This window comes from Paroedura picta, chromosome 4 (genome assembly GCF_049243985.1).
Source record: "Paroedura picta isolate Pp20150507F chromosome 4, Ppicta_v3.0, whole genome shotgun sequence".
Taxonomy (NCBI): Eukaryota; Metazoa; Chordata; class Lepidosauria; order Squamata; family Gekkonidae; genus Paroedura; species Paroedura picta.
In genome coordinates this window covers 120,256,644-120,277,837 of record NC_135372.1, presented here as the reverse complement: position 1 = coordinate 120,277,837, position 21,194 = coordinate 120,256,644, and the positions used below count along the sequence as shown (strand labels likewise).

Here is a 21,194-nt window from a genome sequence, read left to right as displayed (position 1 = left end):
GTATTATAACAAATATATAACAATAAAATAATACAATTATGTAATAATCATAAATTATTACAATCACAAATTAATATTACAACTAAAAACAATCCATTCTAAAAGCTTCTTCTTTCTCTCTCAGGGGAGGGGGGGATTTAGTCTTACTTTTAAGTAAATGCTTTTACATTTTTGACAAAATATATCCAAATGGCCCAGTAGGGGACAGCAACATTATTAGAATGACAGTAAACTGATATTAAGCTGTATCTGATCACATGTTGGAATTTGACATAATGGACTTCCGACTCTAGTTTTGAGGGTATAAGACAAACAGCCTCCGTGGGGATTTTACAATTCCTGAAATGGCTTAGTGTAGATGGATGGTGAGGTTGTGATAATGTTGTCTCTTACCGGATCCGTGTTCTCCTGATTGGAGCAAATTTCCCTGATGTCACTATTGTACCCAGAATTCCTTTGCTCTTCAGAAGATTCTATTTGCTGCCAGACAATGGCCTCCTTCTCATACTCTTTTCTGTAAAGGTTTGTTCTGTCGGAAAGGCTTGCCCTCCGAACGACTTTCCTGAAAAGGAGATGCCCGAAACAGAAGAGAGAAGCAGTTTTATTGAAATGGGGCAGCTGTTCTTCTTGTACAGGTCCTTTCCTTTCATGAAGGTGAAGACTTCAGGATACTTTAAAGGGTTTCATAATCACTGCTGTATTAGTATAATCCCTCTCCCTCAATTTCAGATCTTGTTATTAAATAAGAAAGGTAATCATCTGGATTTAGCATGATAGTAATAGGAAGCTTCGTAGGACCATTCAAGCAAAGCTTTTCTGAAGACTGGAAGAAGACTCGGCTTTATATAACCCTCAAAATCTTTATAGTCTTAACCCAGTGATTAAGACCACAATTACAATCACAAACAGTGATTAAGATGAGGGACCACAGAGCTTTGGAAAGCACACCCAGTTGACAGTTTCCTTAGAGAAAATGGCTATGTTGTAGGGTGGATCATTTGGCATTATACCCTGCTAAGGTTGCCTCCCTCCCCAAACCCCACCCACCCAAGGCTCCACCCCCAAATCTCTAGAGGTTTCCCCATTTGGAGCTGGCAACTGAAAAGGGAAGTGATCTCTATAGTTGGGGCATCTATTGTGACTCCAAGAGACCTCCCATTTGGTAACCCTAGAAGGAGAAAGGGAAGCATGAAAAGGCAAGAAGCTATTTCATTTATTTATTTATTGCCATCAGGAAAGGAAAAGAGGCCATAGAGGGGGAGGGGGAATGATATGCCTCCTTGGGGTGCTTGTGGGTCCCACTTGTTACACTCTAAAGCCACAGCCAGCTTAAATTTTTTTTTGTGTCTCAGCCAAGTTTCTTCTCTAACATTCAGGAGACCTGTGCTGCTGATTGTAAGCTGTGACTTCTTCAGGTAGTAACTTCCAGCTGCTGATCTGTTCCTTGAAGCCAATCTGTAAATAAACAAGTCTTCATTGTTGATATTAAAATCCTGCCTCAGTGATCTCTGTATTCTATTGGCTCAGCACAAAACTTACCACACAGCAGCGAAGCCAAAGCCTGGACACTCCCTGCCTTAAGAAGACCTGGTAACTGAGGGGAAGGTTTACAAACAAACCTGGTCCCGCCAAATCCTAGGAGGCTGTGTGGATCCCCCAAGTTGGCAGAAAAGGCCTGTCACAGTCTGCCCTGTAATTAGGGATGTGCAATCAGTTAATCCAAACTGAAAAAAATGCCTCCCAAAATAACTGACCAGTATTTTTCAGGTATTAATTCAGCTGGATATCCCTCCCCCCTATTTTTTTGGCTATCCAAAGTGGCTGGCCCAAAAATATTTGGGATTTTTGGAGCCATTGGAAAGCCACAGTCATAGTGAATTTAAATGGCTCACAGACCCTTTAAATGCATCCAGAGTGAACTCTCTGCTTTTAAAGAGAGGGCAATTAAAAGGACTGTGAGCCCTTGAGATGCTTTTGGAGTTCATTCACACTGCTGCTGTGGCTTGAAAAAGGCATCTAAATTTTAAAGGCACTGTATTCCTTTTAAAGTTGAAATGCGTCCCCACCCATTAGAAACAATGGAAGATAGGGGCACCTTCTTTGAGGGCTTATAGAATTTGCCCCCCTGGTCCAATGTTTGAAACTTGGGAGGCTTTTTGAGGAGAGGCACCACTAGCTATGCTGCAAATTTGGCACCTCTATGGTTGGTGGTCCCCATAGGCCAGCAGTTTTCAACCCAGGGGTTGCGACCCCTTGAGGGGTTATTCAGCCTTTCCGCACCACCTCAGAACTCACCTCGGAGCTTGAGGAGGCCAGCGCCATGCAGCTTCCGCTCCGCGACCCCTACAGCAGGATCGATGGCAGCATCTGTGCATGTGCACCTCCACATGCATGCGCACACCACTGCCCCTGCTGTAGGGGTTGCGGAGAGGCGGCAGTTGAGAACCACTCATAGGCTATAAAGGAGCTGGAAAAATTCAGAAATTCCAAATAGTACCAAATCCCAAGACCATACTAGTATTGGGATTTGGGATTATCAGGAAATACCAATATTTTTTTTGGGGGGGGTTTCAATACACCCAAACCTGATAAATACTGGTGGTTTTTTTGTTTGTTTGCACATCCTTGCTTATGACTAGTACTAAAGTATATCAATTCTGATAACCATATGTGGCCACCAGGTGGTGCTCATTCAGTTCTTGTAAACTTGTGCTCCTTTGAACAGCTTGTGAAGATCCAGAATAGGTTGAGATGCAGAACTCTTTAATCTTCGCCCCTCCCACACACACACACCATGACCAAGTCTGAATACTGTCATGGTTCATGGCCGCTCTTGGGATTATGTTACTTTTTGCTGTCATGGTGAGTAGTGTGGGAAATACTCCCAGGTCTCAGAATGATAGGAGAGGGGTTGAACCACCTGTACCCTCCTCCTCTGTGCTAGCCAAACCCTCTTTGCAACTGGATTTGACAACTCTGCTTCCTCCTGGACCTGCTGCAAGGAGATTCCTTTTATCCCCTCTCAACTTCCTGGCCCTTAACAGGTCTAGCTTCCCACTGGACAGTCTCCTTTCACTGTTCAGCCGTGTGCTCATTTCCTTCTCCTCTCTCTGCATCCTACAATTCAAATGAGAATGTTTGGCTGTGGCCCCAACCTGGTGAAATGAGTTGAGATCTGGGCCCTGATGGAACTGTAAAAGTTCTGCAGGGCCTGCAAAATAGCACTCTCCCCCCAGGCATATAGCCGAGACCATGGAAGACTGGAAAGAAACAGGCCTCCCCAACCCTGCCTCCCCCCCCCAAAAAATGTTCCATGCTACACTCTGGGTTAATTAGCAGAGGGTGTTCAGGTGGGCGGGGGGAGATGGGACTAGTTTGCAACTGTGTTTTTATTATTGTATTGTATTAAGCCTGCTTGCGGGAAGGGGTGGTATAAAGATCTAATAAATAAACTAAAAGAAAAGAAAAGAAAAAAGAACTGAGTCCTCTTTGGGGACCTCACAGCTGATGTCTGATTCGAAGTCCCTGTGGAGAGCAAGTGTAAAATGCAACCTGCAGTTGGCCCTTAAATACTCCTTACTCCTTAGTAGAGGTAATGCCAAGAAAACACTCTGGACTCTTACTTAGCAAACTACAGCCAGTTAGGAAACTCCCTAAAACTCAGGCTGCAAAGCTTGGCCTTGCCGGACAATAGAAATCTTGCAAATATGGCAACGTTTTTGCTACTCACCCTCTGCTTCCAGTGCTGGATGACCTCCTGCTCAAAGAGGACTTGTGTCTCATCTGAGATTTCATGATGACGTCATGCTTATGCTTCAGTTCCAAGAGCAGGACTTTGAACTCCTCTTCTTCACAGAGGTCTAAAAGAATACAACCCCCCCACCACCACCATTTTTTTCAGGTGTGCTGAAACACTAAAGTGAACAGCTTCCCTGGGAAGTGTCTTTGCATCATTCAAACCTTTTTCCCCACACTTCATTTGGAATCACATGAATTAATTTGAGTGCTACTGGGAGATCAGCAGTACAAAAAAGCCCACGAAATAACAAAATAACAAAAGCACAGCTTTACATGCAAGTTATGATGTCCTGAAGACACCTGGATGAGAGAAGGTAAAGGCCAGTCTTTATGTATTGCTTCAGACTGATGATCAATTTAACTGACCCTCTAAAAAACAGCACTGGAAAGGGGCAAAGTGCCCCCCCCCAAACGACCACAAACAGCCAGGGGAAACAGTATGAGGGCAAAAACTTAACCCACCCACCCCTTCCCCAGCAACACAGTCCCGATCAAAGTCGCCCCTGCCCCCCTCCGCCTTTGTGGTGGCTTTTAAAGGAAGATTACACAGGTGGGGACTGATCACAGGTTCCCCAATTTCAGGTGCAATTTAATTCACTTACTTGGATATTTACATGCCATTTGCCTGTCTCTCCCCAATGGGGACTCAAAGCAGCACATGGCATCATTCTCCCTCCATTTTATCCTTACAAAAAACAACCACCCCACTGTGAACTAGCTTAGACTCAGAGTGGCCCAAGTCTTCCAGATCTAACCCTCTAACCACCACCCCACACCTTAGAGAACAATGACTCCAAACCCAGAAAGAGGATAAAAAGAGACAAGAGATACTGAACTCCCCCTGTGCTTTCTAAGGGAGTCTTACTGATTTGTCCATGTTTAGGGAGGACAAAAGGGGACTGCTCACCTATTGGCATTTCATCCATGGCTGTCCGGGCACTCAGGCTTGCACCGTGGGACACCAGCAGCTCGGCCATCTGCATCTAGAATGAAGGAGGCAAGTCAACATCCTCAGCTGTTCCCACAAACCAGGAGGCAAGGGGTTATACAAATGGCTGGCAGGAAAACACATACGTGTCCCCAGAAGGCGGCAGCATGGAGGGGTTCCCAGCTATCCCAGTCCTGGAGGTCCAGCCTTGCTCCATGGTCTAGAAGAATTTCAGCTGCATGAAGGTAGCCGTTGGCTGAAGCGATATGTAACTATGACAAGAGAGAAAACATAATGGCTTTTAAATGGTATCTCATGTAATGCTGAATGCTCAGTGAGGACCAAATAACGATTTGGATCCTGTCACCAATGAGAGTCAGACAAAATCTTTAATCAAGGTAAAGGAAGGGTTGGTGCTTATGGAGATGGACTGGCATTTCGAGCAAGGTTGGGCTGGGCAAAACCTAATTTCTCTGTGGGGAAGAGGAGGAGGAGAAGAGTTGGTTCTTATATGCCACTTTTCTCTACCTGAAGGAGTCTCAAAGTGGCTTACAGTCGCCTTCCCTTTCCTCTCCCCACAACAGACACCCTGCAAGGTGGGTGAGGCAGAGAGAGCCCTGATATCACTGCTCGGTCAGAACAGCTTTCTCAGGGCTGAGACAAACCCAAGGTCACCCAGCTGGCTGTATGTGGGGGAGCGGGGAATCAAACCTGGCTCACCAGATTAGAAGTTCGTGCTCCTAACACTACACTAAGCTGTCTCTGATGCGTAGAAATCTCTCTGGTGTGCAGGCACCTAATCACTGGCTGAGTTACGTTGGGCTGCTTCAGTGAGACTCCAGAAGCCTTTTTGGAAATGTGTGTGTGTGTGTGTGGGGGGGGGGGTGAGAAGTGAAAAGGAGCTGTTGTTTGTCATTTTACACCTATGTGCGTGACAGCTAGACAGTATCTTCTGTACATCTTCCAGTTCAGTGGGAAGGTCTTATGTCAGGTATTGTATTTTACAAGACAGGACAGATATTTTTCTCTGGTTTCATTTTTCTTTATCTATATCTGCACCATAATTTCTATAGAGAATGGAAGCTCAAACAAGGTATGCCCCTTCACTAAAAGAAAGTCTGAAAGTCATTGGTAAAATGCAGTAAACAATTTAAGAAGTGGCCAAGAGAGTCTGTTGAATTAAAAAAAATGGCAGCCATAAATTAAACCTGATGTTGTTTTGCCAACCTTGCCTAGAAAACTGAACCCTGCCCTCTCCAACTTGAAATTTTATCCATACTCAACATGACTTCCTTTTGTGGTGGTGGAAAGCTATCAAATCACAGCCAACTTATGGCAACCCTGTAAGGTTTTCAAGGCAAGAGACATTCCAAGGCACTTGGGTGGTCTCCTATCCAAATACTAACAAGGCCAAGCTTGCTTATCTACCAAGATCTGATGAGATGAAGCTCACCTGGATCATCCTGGTCAAGACAGGTTCCAAGTTCAACATGTGTGCATGTGTATACTCATTTCACAACACCAATCCTATCTGACTAGCAACAAGACTATTGATTCTTCAGGTGGTTTTCTAAACTTGGATTGTCCTGATCTTCTTCCAAAGCCCAGAATGGAACAACCAGCAGTAAACTGTATGATTCATGCTCCTAGTAACAATGCTCCCAAAAAAATCTCTGTGGGCCTCCTAAATATGTAATACTAATGACTATTTTCACTCTGGTTACATCGCACTATTGAGACCCTAATGGAGAGCTGTCAAGGCAGGAACAACTCCTAAATGAAGCCAATAGGGGGCTCCCTATGATTAAGAAATGGCCATGCAACAGTCTCTTCATTTTGGAAGGCCTCCAGACTAGAAATTTGAATCCAAAGGCACCTTTAAACCTAATAAAGTTTTATTCAAGGTTTGAGCTTTAATGTGCACCTTGAAGAAAACTTTGGGAGAAGGCAGTGCTTCAATTACTTTATCCCTTTTACCATCCATATCAACCTATGAAAGTCAGAATTAGCCCTGGAAGCCATCTTGGGCTTTTAGAGGAAAGAATGGGAACCATACTTATCATACCAAAATAATAAGGGAGTAACCAGAAGAGCAGAAACAATGATGTCTACACTTGTGGGGCTGGTTCTGGGATCCAGGCACAGACTGGGGCCCTAGAGCCTGACCATACAAGTTGTGCTTATACAACTGCCCATCTGGTTGCATGTTTAATCATTTCAGCAAATACTTGTGAGAGGGTTATTGCGTACCGTGGAATAATACAATGAAGACATAATGACCCACCTGTCATCTTTACACCCCAGGCTACTCTAGCCAGAAACCTAATCTGATGGCTCCTCAAACATCCAGAACAAATGTCAACAAGCTGAGCCAGAAGAAACGAATAGCTGGCGAAGCTACTGCCCAGGGAAAAGCCAAGCGCCCCAAATGTTACAAAGCTGCTTATTAATACACCAATAACAGTAGAACTCAAGGGCACTCCATGAAGTTGATGAGCAATCAGTGCAGGACAGATAAAAGTAAATGTTTCTTTACTCAAACAGTAATTAAGCTGTGGAATTTGCTCCCAGGGGAGGTAGTGATGGTGGTGGCTTGCCAATGCCTGCCTCCATGTCACGACCCTGTATTCTGAGTACTAACCAGGGCTGACCCAACTTTGCTTCCATGATCTGACAAGATCATGTCAGCCTGGGCCAACCTGGGCTATCCAAGTCAGGCCACTAGTACAGATAACTTTAAAACGGAGTTGGACAGATTAATGGAGGAGAGGTGACAGAAGAGGTCCATTGTTGACTACTGGCCATGATGGCTGAAGGGAACCTACATGTGCAGAGGCTGCAAACCTCTGAAGCCCCATGCTGAGAGGCGGAAGCAGAGGACGGCCTTATCCCCTGTGATCTGTTTGTTGGGCCCTCCTCAGCAACTGGCTGGCCTCACTGTAAAACAGCATGCTGGACTAGATGGTTTGATCCAGTAGAGCTCTTCTTATGTTCTTAATAAATCCACTGCAAGGAGAACTTCCTTTGCTCAGCTCCGATGATAGGTGAGGCAAGTTCCAGACCCGATGGGCACAGTGGTTGAGCAGCTCTGAGCCTCTGAAGTAGGTGATGATTCTACAGGACCAGGTTGTCATACTTTCAAGACCTGCAGTTTCACTTGTCAATACTATTTGTACAACTAGGCAATATATTTCTGGTGTCTGTTTAACTGCGAACTGGCCCCGAACTGGTAAAAAAAATACTGGAAAAATATTTCTGCTGACATCAGTAAAGAATCAGGGATTAGATTAATGATCATAAGAAGCAGACTCTGAAAGCACAGAGAAATATCTAACTAGTAAGTCTTAATTAAAACAAGCAATTTTTCTTTTAATGATGTGACTTGATGGCATTTTTTTCCTGGGAAAGTAGACAATCATAATTTTTCTTTCGTTTTTTTTTTTCCAGTTTAGGATGATTAATGGTAAGCCATGGCACCTAGAATATTACTTAACGGTAGAAGTACTGCAGTATATAAATAATGCAATGTTTAAAATAAGTTATTGTGGCAAGCAGTTCAGAGGGAGGTTAATAACTAGCGCTACAACATGTTGGGGAAACGGAGTGATCACACAAAACAACCACATCAGAATTTGTTTGGCTACACCTGATAGGCAAATCGAATAATCAGTTCCTGGCTTGTCCCTGGCGATCAAGACGGGTGCTCAAGTGCCTCTGCTTATAAATACCTGATGGAGGTGGACAGAGGATATAAAATCTACACACAAGAAACAGGCAAAGCAGAAACACTATAGCTGGAATGGAAAGGCTTACAACTGCAACATGTGGAAATAAGGGGAGGGGAAGTGTCTGACTTCAATGCATGGAGTGTTTCTATGGATGGGGGGGCTTCCTTTGGTGGAGATGAAGTTTCTGGCCTCCTCAGTCCTACTGCAGCCCAACATGCTATTCCTTTGGGGTACCCTGTCACTAGAAGGAGCATTTTGCACAGCAGCCAGAGAAGGAAGGCTAAAAACTTGTGCTCTGTGGATTCAAATGTTTACATCAGAAGAAACACTCTGGTAGGTCAGATGTTTACAGCTGAAGAAACACTCTGGTAGATCTGAACTGATATTCATACATCCCTACACTGAAAGTATGTACATTCATCTAGCTTGGTGTAGTGGTTAGGAGTACGGACTGGTGAGCCGGGTTTGATTCCCTGCTCTTCCTCCACATGCAACCAGCTGGGTGACCTTGGGCTCACCACAGCCCTGATAAAGCTCTTCTGACTGAGCAGTAATATCAGGGCTCTCTCAACCTTACCTCCCTCACAGGGTTTCTGTTGTGGGGAAAGGAAAGGGAAGGTGATTGTCAGCCACTTTGAGGCTCCTTCAGGTAGAAAAAAGCAGCATATAAGAACAAACTCTTCTTTTCACTCCTGGGAAATATATATATATATATCCATACCAAAGAGCACAAAAGAGAGTGCACCTGGTAAACATTCCTCCGCCTTAAAAAGTGGTTGCCTATTTCATGACACAGGGGAAAGAGAATCTTGAAGACTGGCAGGTCAAATTGCATTCCAATGACGTGAGCTGTAGAAATGCCATGGGAATCTTTCTCACCAATGTAGCACCTTGTTCGTCAGCTGCGTTCAGATCCTGCCCCGTTGCTATCAGCTCTGTGATATTGTTGATCATTGCCTGCTCTGGAGCGGCCCGCATCTCGTTGATTTTCTCCTGGGTGATTCCTGCAGTGAAGAAAAGCAGAAAACAAGATAATTGAGAAGAAAACACCCTGCAGAAAAAGCACCGGAAACACAGGTTGTTTCATAGATAATGCATTTGATTGGACATTACAAGTTAATGATGGACTATGGACAAAGGTGCAAGAACCACCTTTTGGTTAAGAAAATCTGCCCCTGGATGGAAAACTGCTTGAGGAGCAATCTGGAGCACACATGTGCATACACACACACTAACCCAAGGGAGAAAGGGAGTTAAACAACCTTAAACTTTGAATAAGGGGCTCCAGTGTACATGAAGGATTCAAGGGCACTAATAGCTCTGCAGCAATCAAGGATTCTCCCTTGAGTTCAGCGAGGGAGAAGAATATGCGGAGCCCACCCTAATAGTAAAGGAAGTAGCGCAAACATTATTTGCACAAAACTCTATTAGAGCCTTGCAGAACATGGGACCAAGGTCATCACATTTAAAACTGTGTTTCATAAGATGATATTTGGAGAGCTAGGATGCATATAATATAGATTATAGGTTTTAAGAGAGGTAGGGTTACTATCAGAGAGCAATTATTGCTCATTGTGCATTCATTCCCCGCCCCCCACATCTTGTCATAGGCTTCTAGATTTCTATGGTATTTCACATAATTCCTAAGAAAAGCCAAAATGTCTTTCCACCAGAGGATCTAACTCTGCTGCAATAAAGACAAGAGAGCATGGTTCAGTGGTAGAAAACAGGCTTTGCATGAAGACAGGATCAGAATCAATTCCTAGAAGGCTCTCAGCATAACTGGGGAAGATCTTTGTCATGGACTTTGAGAGTTTGTGTCAGTTAATGCAGGAAAAGCTGGAGTATATTTATTTATTTTTGGATTTATATCTCACCCTGATTCAGGGAGGTTCCGGATGGCTTACAGAATGTTTTAAAAATATATACATTCATAGGTTCCCCTCCATCAAACAAAATTCCTCCACTTTTCCTTTCTCCCATTATGTTTGACAGAGCTATCAAGCTGCCAGAGCTGGGTCAGGGTGAGCATGCTGTCATTTTAAGCGGGTCATCCCTTCTGCTGCTCTTTGTAAACAATTGCCTATGATCATCCACTGTCCTTGCGCAGACCATTCTAATGCAAACGTCTCTTTCCTTTGATAACTGATCTGTTCCATTCTAGAATATGAGAAAACTGCCACTCCGTGTGATATATTAAATTTTATGCCTGCAACAAACACAAAAGTTTCATTCCGGCATTACATATTCTCCTTGATTTCACAAAGGTAGTGGAAACCTTTTATCTGAAGGGTAAAACTGTTTTCAAGCTAAATAAATCATGTATAAGCTAAATCATATATAAAAGTCAGTTCCTTCTATTACTTGATGGTGCTGGAGGCTTACCTCCACCTTAGACCCTGGAGAGCTGCTGCCAGTCTGAGAAGACAATACCTTTTTTGTGGAGAAGGGCCATGGCTCTGAGCTAGACCATCAGTTTGGCATGCGGAAGGTTCCAAGTTCAGTCCCCCAAATATCCAGCTAAAAGGATCAGGTAATCCCTCCCCTCCCCTGGGACGCTGGCGCAAACGTATGTCAGTAAAAATGATGCCACTATCATCAAGGAAGTGCCCCTACCGGTCACAGGGATCACAATCCCACAAGAACCATTCCACCCTCCCTGGATCCCTTTAATAAAGTTGAATCCTTGTGCCTGTCTGAAGTGTTGGTATCTGTTTGGAACTTGAGTGGGAGGAAGGTGTTAAGGAAGCCCCTATCTCCCCAGCTGGGGTGCTACTGTGATATCTTCTGGGACCTCTCACCAATGGCCTCACACCTACATGTCTAGGGAGGAAGACATTGAGCAGAGTGATGGGGAAGAGGACCAAGGGGGCCAGGCTTCCAGGCTGGGAGCTGACAGAAGTGAAGTGCTGGAATCCAACGGCTTCCGTGGACTGACTGCTGTGCCCCCCCCCCATGCCCAGGTCCCTATTCCCTGATGTTTGATGCTGATGTTGTGGACCAACTATGCACTCTGACGTCAAGCAGCTTCGTGGCAATGGCAGCCTCTATGGGCCTGTGGTTCCTGAGAATCCCATGGTCCCTAGCGTGAGGAGGAGGCAATACATAGGGTAGTCACTGGGCAACTGCTCCTGAGCTATGTGTCATGAGTGATGGTAGCCCGGAGGATGGGGGGAATTCTGGCACCTTGCAGGTTTCCTGGGCACGTTCAGCATAGTACAACCCATCCTTTGCATGGGCAGCATTTAAACAGGACAGGATTGCTCTGGCCAGCAAATAACTCTTTTGCTCATATCAAACCAGGTTGTAGTTTTAGGAGGGCATCCATGCTTTTGTTGTTTGGTAAATTACATGGAATGGAGTCATTCAGGAGGGCATATGTGGTCTGGGCTCAGTGTACCTGAGGGACCGCCTCTCTGCCTACGTACCTCAAAAAGCTTTGAGCTCCACCACCTCCAACCAGCTAGTGGTCCCTGGCCTCAAGGAAGTCTGTTTGACCTGGACCAGGATCAGAGCCCTCTCTGCCCTGGCCCCTGCCTCCCAAAGGAGATCAGGGCCCAAATGGAACAAAAGCAATTCTGCAGGGCCTGCAAAAGGGAGCTCCTCTGCCAGGCACTTGGTTGAGGTCAACTGAAGCTAGACAACATCTATCAGGCCCCAAAACCTCCCTCCCTTGAATCCATATGCCTGAACCATGGGTCTGTTAGATTGTTACTCTGTTAGAACGTTATATTCTCTGTTTAATGCTATTATTGTTGCCATTCATTCAATATTGAGTTTGATGTATTGTTCTTGTTCCTATACATTTCATGTGAACTGCCCTGAGCCTTAGGAGAGGGCAGTATATAAATGAAACAAACAAACAAATGCAATAAATAAATACAATAAATAAACAAGCATACAAATAAATAGATATTCTTATAAAGGGAAGAGGGTAGAGGAAACAAGGGAAATGTTCAAACAGAATTGTTCAAGATGGCTCTTTTTAAATAAAAGGAATGAGGTTGTAAGTCCTGTGGCTGAGCAGAACAGGGCAAGACCAGGAAGCGTGGAAAGTGGGGAGAGTTATAGAATAGAATGCCATCTTTTTATTGCAATAATGGGGTATTTATGGGGTTTTATGTGATTTTACTTTGATTTTATATTTTATTGTGAACCGCCGTGAGACCTTTTGGCGAATGGCGGTATATAAATCCAACTATAAATAAATATAAATAAATAGTTATAGTGTCTGAAATGTTTGGACATTCCCCCCTTCTTTTTATTGGATTTATTTTTGTACTTTTACTATTGGTTTCTAGCTTTGCAACCCAGTTTTATTGCACTATTTGTCACATCACATGACAGTCTAATTCTGTAATACGCCTTGAGTGTCAATGAGAAAGGTGGGCTATAAATGAAGTAGGAAAATGCAAATAAAGTTGTACCACATGATAAGGAGAAAAACGCAATAGAAGACATGGACCAACAGCCCAAGTACCATGTTTTCATACCAAGCCTTACCCTGGTATGCCATGCAGGTCTCAATGACATCTAAGGTTGGCTCATCTTCACAGAGGTCATATGGCATATTTCCATCTGCATTCACAGCCAATAGGTCTGCCCCACTGCAAGGAGAAAGCCAGGCATGAGAGCTATAGGCACATTCCAGGCCCACAGGAGGGGATGCATGATGACCCAAACATTGCTTCAAATGAACATATTTTTATTGGAAACATGTTTGACCAGGTCTTTAAGTGCCAAATGAAAGAAGCAAAGCAGAGTAAAACAATCTAGGTTCACTAGTTTTGGATTAAGGGAAGATTTGTGATTCTGTTTAGCATGTATTCTAATCAAATCCTAGCATGCATTCACTTCCACCATGGGATCCATGTTTTCATGGGGAGCATTCTACTTCCTGGTATACTCAAAAGCTGATGAGAAGGAGTGGTTAAGAGAATGATCAGTAATCTGAGAGATCTCCCATTTAAATCTCAGTTCTCACACCAATTCTGCAAATGACCTTATACAAGACACTTTATCCCATCCTAAACTCCCTGTCTGCACTATAGAAACAGTAATACTGGCCACCCTTCCAGAGTTGATATAAGAACTACAACAAAATAATGGCGTGGCCCTACTGGAATATTTCTGTGGATGGAAGGATTTCCACCTATGGAACACCACTTTCTCACCTCTGTCCTGGCCAAAATGTCCCCTAAATACTGTTCCTGGGGTAGGGTCCTCCTAGCTATAACATGGGTGAGGGGATCTGGAGCAACAGTGAGGGGCATGAAAATGTTCCTCCACAGATGGATATCTGTCTCAGCCAATGAGTGCAGGCACTTGAACCACTGAAAGTATTGCATAAATGCAAAGTATGATAAGCATTAGCTCACTGCACAAGTTGGAATCATCATGCACCTGTGATCTATGTCAGAATCTCCCCCACCCCAGCCAGAAGAGATATGGAAAGACAACTGCTGAAAAGAACCTGACTCCCCATACAAATCCCTGGAAAAAATTCCATACTCTCTGTCCATCACAAGGATGCTCCACGCACACTTTCACCGTCCCCTTTCACACAGTTTTTCTTGGCCCAGGACTCTTGAGACTGACAGACCCACCTTTCGGCTTCACCAAGGCAGTTCCTCTTCCTGTAATAAATACCTAGGAATGCTGCAATGCATGTAGAACCACACACAGCCTCGACACGAAAATAATATTTGAATACAGATTAAGCTTGATGTGCCTTGACATTTCCAGCCTTTGAAGTGGAGACCGACCAGCCACTCACATTTTGTATTCACGTTCATTTTCTCTTCCCAGGGGAAAAGAGGAAATTACAATGTAAAAAAAAAAAACCCACAGAAGCTTTAAAAAAACCCCTGAGTCCCTCTAAATCAGCAAACAAAGCACAGAATCAGGCATCCTTTGTGTTGGCTGCTGCTTCCACAGGTCTCTGTGGGCTCCATGTTCTGACACTGAAGCCTTTTGATTGTGTATTCAAGCGGGCTCTTTGATCTGAAAAGCTTCTTACAGAATACAACTTTGATAGGAACAACAGCACGCTGTGTTGCGTTCTGCTAAAAACATCCCTCTATATGGCCCATTCTGGTACAGAGAGACCACTCTGGGGAAGGAATGTGACGTTCTTCATATTATTTAGGCTCAGGACAAACAGTAACTGTCTATCACATTTGTATTCTTCCTTTCCTCCGTGGCAATGTATATATATTTCCCCCTTTGCAACAGCCATTATTAAACTTTCAGGATGGGTTGATGTCAGACTTTTGCAGTTTACTATGTTTTAGATTAGAATCCACATGGTCCACCGATGCAGGTTAATCTTCCAAAGCTGAAGAGCATGTTCAAGGGATCTTAACACAAATCATAGTTCATCTGTATTACAGGATCTTGAATACACTTGCTTAAGAGCATGGGGCATGCCTTGTGAGGTCAAAATATTTGAAACAACACAGCAACCCACAGGCATTCAGTGGTCCAATGAAAACAGGCCACCAGTTGTCCACAATCTCCCTACTTCCTGTTCCATGGAAACAGGGAAGACGCAGAGCACAAATCCAGATTTTGTCTTCTGCCAAGTTTATTTCAAACAAATCTTTTTTGGTTTTTTTGCCACCAGGTTGCAGCTGACTTATGGCAACTCTGTCTCAAGGCAAGGGACATTCAGAGATGGTTGCCATTGCATGCCTCCATGTCACAACCCTGGTTTTCCTTGGCGATATCCCATCCAAATACTATCCAGGGTTGACTCTGCCTAGCTTCTGGGATCAGACAAGATCAGGCTAATCTGGGCTATCCAGGCAGGGTAGACAAATCATATCTAGGTCAAAAGACTAGGGATGCTTGTCCATGGGAATACCAGGACAGTTGCTCTGGAAACACAATCAATAATGACAGTTGTATAGCTGGACACTCCAAATATCCATCCTCTCTCATCTTGGCTCCAATGCTACCCTTTAGGTTCTGGCTCACAGGGGCAGTGTGGGAATGCATGCTGCTGCAATTACCATGGACCATAAGCAGAAGGGGTGGTCTAGAAATGGAAGGCAAAGCATGGGAGCCCCAACTTATATTCACAGTAGCCAGCACTCATGGCTAGCCCAGCATAGCACAACGTTATCATGGGTCACCTACTGCTGAATCAGGATCTTCACCAAGTTGATGTGTCCACATGTTGCTGCTGCATGGAGGGGAGTCCACAATTCATTGTCCTTTGAATTGACATTGGCTCCATGGTTCAGGAGAAGCTTGACTATTTCTTCATAGTTGTCTATGCAGCACTACGGAGGAATCAAACCCAGAAGGAGTTAAGAGTGCCTCTTAATTCAAACCCAGGCCTTCCGTGTTATTATTAGCTTTTTAAAGGGGAAAAACATTTTTAAAGGACATTCCCCCCCCCCCCCGCCCTTTACTAAATGCTAGCAGTACCCTGAGAAGGCCAGTTAACAGACCCAAGTGGGTCTTAAATCCCTCATCCCTTCCTGCATGGCTCCAATCCAAATCATGGCTGTCTGCACTCACAATTTCCATTTTTATAGACTCTCAGAAATCTTGGTCTATTTTAACCCCTACTAGACTGGATTGCAAGCAGATTCTTATTAATTTTACTCATCAGAGAACACACAGACTACGTGAGTGCAACATGCAGCCTCTGTGTAAAGACACTAAAAATGTGATTTGAACGGGGATCTTGGCATTAGCTGGGGAGAGTGCCAATCTTCCTGGGAACTACTTAGTAGACCTTAATAACAGCATCACCCCAAAAGTGCATACCTATGGCGGCAATGCTAGATCTGCTTCTTCCAGAGTGTAGACTAAAGCTAACCAAAACTGCAAGAGGAACAGAATTTCTGCTTAACAGAACTAATAAGAGTTTTGTGTCTCAAATATATTATCGCCTGGAGGTAATAGTACAAAAGAAAGCAGATATCATAAAGTTGCCACAGCATTCTACTGTTTTTCCTTAAATGATAATTAGGCAATAATGTGCCCGCCTTCTTTTATTTCCTGCTGTACCATGATCTAACTAGCAGCATATTTTTTATTATGTATTGTGTGGCATGTGTCATGAAGCCAGGAGAGACGAAGCTTATCCTGCGTTGAGCAGGGGGGTGGACTAGATGTCCTATATGGCCTCTTCCAACTCTATCACTCTATGATTCTATAAGGGAGGTTTGGAGGTGGTTGCCTTTGTATCATGACCCTTAGTGTTCCTTGGAGGAACTCGGTCCAAATCCTTGGAGGTCTCCTAACCAAATGCTAGCCAAGGTCAGGCCTCCTTAACTTCCAAGATCTGACATGATTGGGCTTGCTGGGGTTATCCAGGTCAGGGCATTAACCACCTAAATCCAACACTATGTTGTGGAGATTGTGGAGAGAAACTTCTTTGGATCTCTCATCAGCTTTTAGGGTATGCAAATATGTATACTGACAGCATCTACACACAACAGAGGAATAATTTGTAATGCAGTTTTTTCTTAGAGACTTATAAAAAAAACCCTTATGTTTGCATTTGAAAAAGCTTAACCACAAATGTTACAAATTGCAAAGTAAAATGCTATAAAGTAAATGGGGTCTGGCATGGCTTTTTCAGAATCTATTGTTTTTTCATCAAATCTGCACAGCAACCTCTCACATCCTGCTTATCCACTGAAACTTGCAATTATCACAAGAACAGTGTAAACTCATTTTGGTATGCCCTCATTTCTGCTCCGGGGTGTGTAGCAATGCAGAACGGTTACTGCTTGAAAGAACTGTAAATACAATAAACTGTATTCTGGGTGAAGAACAATGCTTTATGACACAGTAAACAGATAATTTTACCTCACCCAAGTTACAGGGGGTTCTGGTTTTTGCATGGCATTTCCAAGGAGAATTACTCATTTGTAGAAGACGACTAAGGAAAGTGTGTTGGTATAAAAAATATGCATAATGTGCAGAAAGTGGACTAAGAAAAAAACCTTTTCTGACCCTTCCATGATGCTAGAATTCCAGAACCCTCAAAGCCAAACTATACATTACTTTTTTGACAAATTAAGTCTGAGTGCAGCTTCCCCCTCCAACTATTTTGGCTCAGGAAAATGGCATGCTGGAGAAAGCTGGCGTTCTTCCTTCCCCCGCATGATAATATTGAGTCCAGTCTGGTTCCTAGGGGTTTTAAAAACGCCTTTCCCCACAGTTGTGTGATCGCTGACCCACCACTGCCAACTTGAAAAACAAACAAACCTATAACTTTGTTTGGCCCTCAATAATGTTGATGAACCATACATTAAAGACATACAAAATAATGTACCTATTGATACAATGCATAATTAACTTAAAGAATTTGCTGCTACAATGTCTGATGATAACCATTAGCTAAGGTTACTTCAAAACAGGAGTAGGCAAATTCATGGAGGATACTTATCTAGCTATGGATCATGATGTCTTGGACATGCCTACCAAGGGTAAAACCTCTATGTTGACTTTTTCAAAAGATATTGTGACTGCACACATTAGGAGGGGCATATATAGAATGTTTGCTCTGTAAGTGTGGTCACAGCTACGGGATCATTTATACCCTGAACATAGATTAGGGGTGTGCAAGGCAAAGGAAATCCAGACCGCTTTGGGTTCGGAAGAACCCACCTCGAACCAGTGTAGCTTCGGCAGAAGTGCTTCAGATGTCTCTGAAGCACTTTGGCCATGGAAATCGCCCTGGGCCTCTCGCTTGCTTGTCCTGAAGAGAGGAGTGCGAGAGCTCCACCCTTGCCTGCTCTATGACCGGGCTACTGCCGCCACCACCACCACACATTTACCTGTGGCTGGATGGTCCCCCAACCCCCGTCCGGACTCAGAGGGAAGCGCTCCATGGCTGCCACCTCCACCCGAGCACCACAGTAAGTGTACTGTGGAAGCGGGCCCTTTCAGACGCCTGGCAGGATGCTCCCCCCCATGGTATATGTAAGTGTACCGCAGGGGGGAGCATCCTGCCAGGTGTCGGAGAGGGCCCACCCCTGTGGTGTGCTTACTGTGGTGCTCGGGGGGAGGTGGCAGCCACGGAGCACTTCCCTCTGAGTCCGGATGGGGGTCGGGGGACCAGCCAGCCACAGGTAAATGCATGCTCCAGAGATTTTCTAAGCAATCCGAAGCGCACAACCCTAAAATATGTGCACTCACTTTCACATGTACTAGTCTAATATGCATCTATATACCATTTGTGGAGGAGAAATGGTGACACTAGGAGGGAATAACAGGAAACAATATGGCTTCCAAAAAAAGTATTATTGGCCACTGTAGGAATTTAGGATACTAGACTCTATATAACTTTGGTCTAGTTCACAAGGATGTGACTTTTAACTATTATGGCTTTACCAACTTGTACTCCAAAGATGATGCAGTTCTGCTGTCCACAATAATGTTACATGTTAGCATCACAGAACGAAAATGTTTTCCTTTGCCACAGGGACAACAATCACCCCCCCCAAAAAAGTGTTTATTATTCTACCAGCTAGTTTGGATCTTAAAATAAACATCTGTTTGGAACCAAAAGAGAATGCTCATTTGCAGAAGGAATCTGGGCTTCAGCCGTGATCCATCAATGGTAGCATTTATAACACTGACTGGGAATGAATGAACTCTGGGTGAGGTTCCCCGCCTTCAGAATCAACTTAACAGCCTTCCCTCTGTGGTGCCTGCCCACCTCCTCAGGGGCTGGGAAAGAGACTGCCAGATGTCTCAGAGGCCTCAAAGCAGTCTGGCTTCCGGACATTAAGAAAAGATTCATCTCTGGATGCTGAATTTGCCTTTGTGAGAATGTGTGTCCATGTTGTGTGTTTTTCCCATGTCAGTTTGCAGGAACTGCCTTGTAGCAATCTTGAACTTTTCCAATACCATCTGCCTATTGCTTCTCTGCAGTATCAGAAGCATTCCTGAAGCATTTCCAGGGATCTTCAGTCTATGCAGCCAAACACTCCTCAGCATAGTTGACTGGGGACTAGGAGGATGTGTGACACTGTGCCATCCCATTATTTCATCCCTCCTCCCAGTACTGCATCCTCTGAAGTCTTCGGAAGAAGGCAATGACATCCTTTTAACCAGGACCTCCTACATGCAACAGATATGTACTCTGACCCTGAACTATGGCTCCTTCCCTTCACTGTAGGACCACCATAGTAGTACAAAGCCCTTACGTGACTGTCAGTGTGGGGGAGAGGGGAAAAAAAAAGAAGCTGCTTTCAGTTGTGTTGCTGTCCAAATGAACAATGGAAGCAACTGCTTTGTAAAGATGCCCTTAGGGCAGAAACTGGTACAAGAGCAAAGGCAGCCTCCCGAATCCAGTTCTACAGGTTGAAGCAGGCAGCAAGGCAGAAGGGGGGAGGGAATGCCAGTTTCAAGTAGAGGTTCACACTGTTAAACTGTTGTGTATGTGGATCTGCTGAGGGCCGAGCTTGAGGTCTGAGGCAGGATCCAAGCAGACACTTAACTGACCAATGCGCACCGAGGATCCAGTCTGCCTGATCCTATCAGTTTAAATTAATCAATGCTAATCTAGCCAATCAGTTTAAACCAATCAATGCTAATCTAGCCAATCATGCACACGGGTGGAAAGATCTATTGTCTGTCTTGTGTATATATGTTGGGGTTTCTTGAGGGGTTTCTCAGTCTTGTTGTCGCATACTACAGCATGCACTCAATGCTGAAATCATTAATAATGAGCTGCTCATTTGCCCAGCAGCCAGGCGTTCTTCCACGAACCCACATATTTTACATCCACAGTTAGGTCTTCAACCTACTTTTCATCCAAGGAGTGAAGGGCATGTCCATGCTTCCAGTTTATCTTCTCAACAACCCTTTAGTCTGAGGGTGTGTACCTGGCCCAAGGCCACCCAATGAGCTTTATATCAGTGTTGGGATTTGGACTTCCCGGCCACAGTCTAGCCACTGTACCACATTAAGAGTGGACAACAATTTCTTCAGAGAACTGAAGGGGTATATTGGAGGCCTCATTGCCTGTGCACTATTGCCTCACTTCATAGAGCTGTGTGCATGGCAGCCTGATGCAAGAATCCCACCCCTCCACTGATGGCTCGATCCCCAAAGAGCCTCACCAAGGGGGGATCTAGCCAGGCCAAAGAAGAAGGGAGGAAACCTGTGTGGGCAAAGCTCTGTTACCCCACCATATTGCAGCCAAGTCTATGAGTCTGACTACATGTCACACTTTTCCTGGGTAAGTTCATAGGTTGGGTTGACATACATGCTCTTTCAGCTCTATGCTTCCAGGCATGTAGAGACTCAATTTGATTCAGGGGCTCAGTGTGTAGGGATGCAAAACGTACATTGTTTTCCCAACCTGAAATGACACTGTGGGGGTGCTCTTTCCCCCACTGGAGCTTCTGAAAGTGGACTGATGTTCTAGCACTCAGTTTTGTCAATGGGGCAAAGAGCAGCCCCACTAGACCATTTTAGGTAAGGAAAACAATATGTATGGGGGCAGGGGGGGCATAAGTCACCTTTCCCCATGGTCCCAATCCAAATCAAGCCTACATGAATGCAGTCCAGGCATGGGGCAGCACCTATGGGAGAAAAGAAACAGGGTTCTTTTCTACTGTTCTGCTCAGTTAATGAAGGCCGATTCTGCTTGCATATTGGCCTTTTTTTCAAATGAAAGTCTCATTCTGCCAAAGGAACATAACATCTGTTAGCTGCATGCAATGGAAGGACACCACCCATCATCTGTGGGGGCTCAGTAGTGG

The 21,194-nt window shown here is 44.4% G+C and overlaps 1 protein-coding gene across 2 annotated transcripts in view; it reads right to left on the bottom strand.

The window, feature by feature from the left end:
• PPP1R16B (protein phosphatase 1 regulatory subunit 16B) overlaps nucleotides 1–21,194 on the bottom strand; it is a 140,409-nt gene that overhangs the window by 7,546 nt on the left and 111,669 nt on the right. For both annotated transcript variants that reach the window (XM_077335419.1, XM_077335420.1), the window contains exons 4-10: nucleotides 15,595–15,740; nucleotides 12,958–13,061; nucleotides 9,334–9,458; nucleotides 4,873–4,998; nucleotides 4,706–4,781; nucleotides 3,731–3,860; nucleotides 394–562 (exon numbers count right to left, since the gene is read on the bottom strand). In XM_077335419.1, the coding sequence (XP_077191534.1) occupies nucleotides 394–562; nucleotides 3,731–3,860; nucleotides 4,706–4,781; nucleotides 4,873–4,998; nucleotides 9,334–9,458; nucleotides 12,958–13,061; nucleotides 15,595–15,740 (876 nt within the window). The remainder of the gene's footprint in view (nucleotides 1–393; nucleotides 563–3,730; nucleotides 3,861–4,705; nucleotides 4,782–4,872; nucleotides 4,999–9,333; nucleotides 9,459–12,957; nucleotides 13,062–15,594; nucleotides 15,741–21,194) is intronic.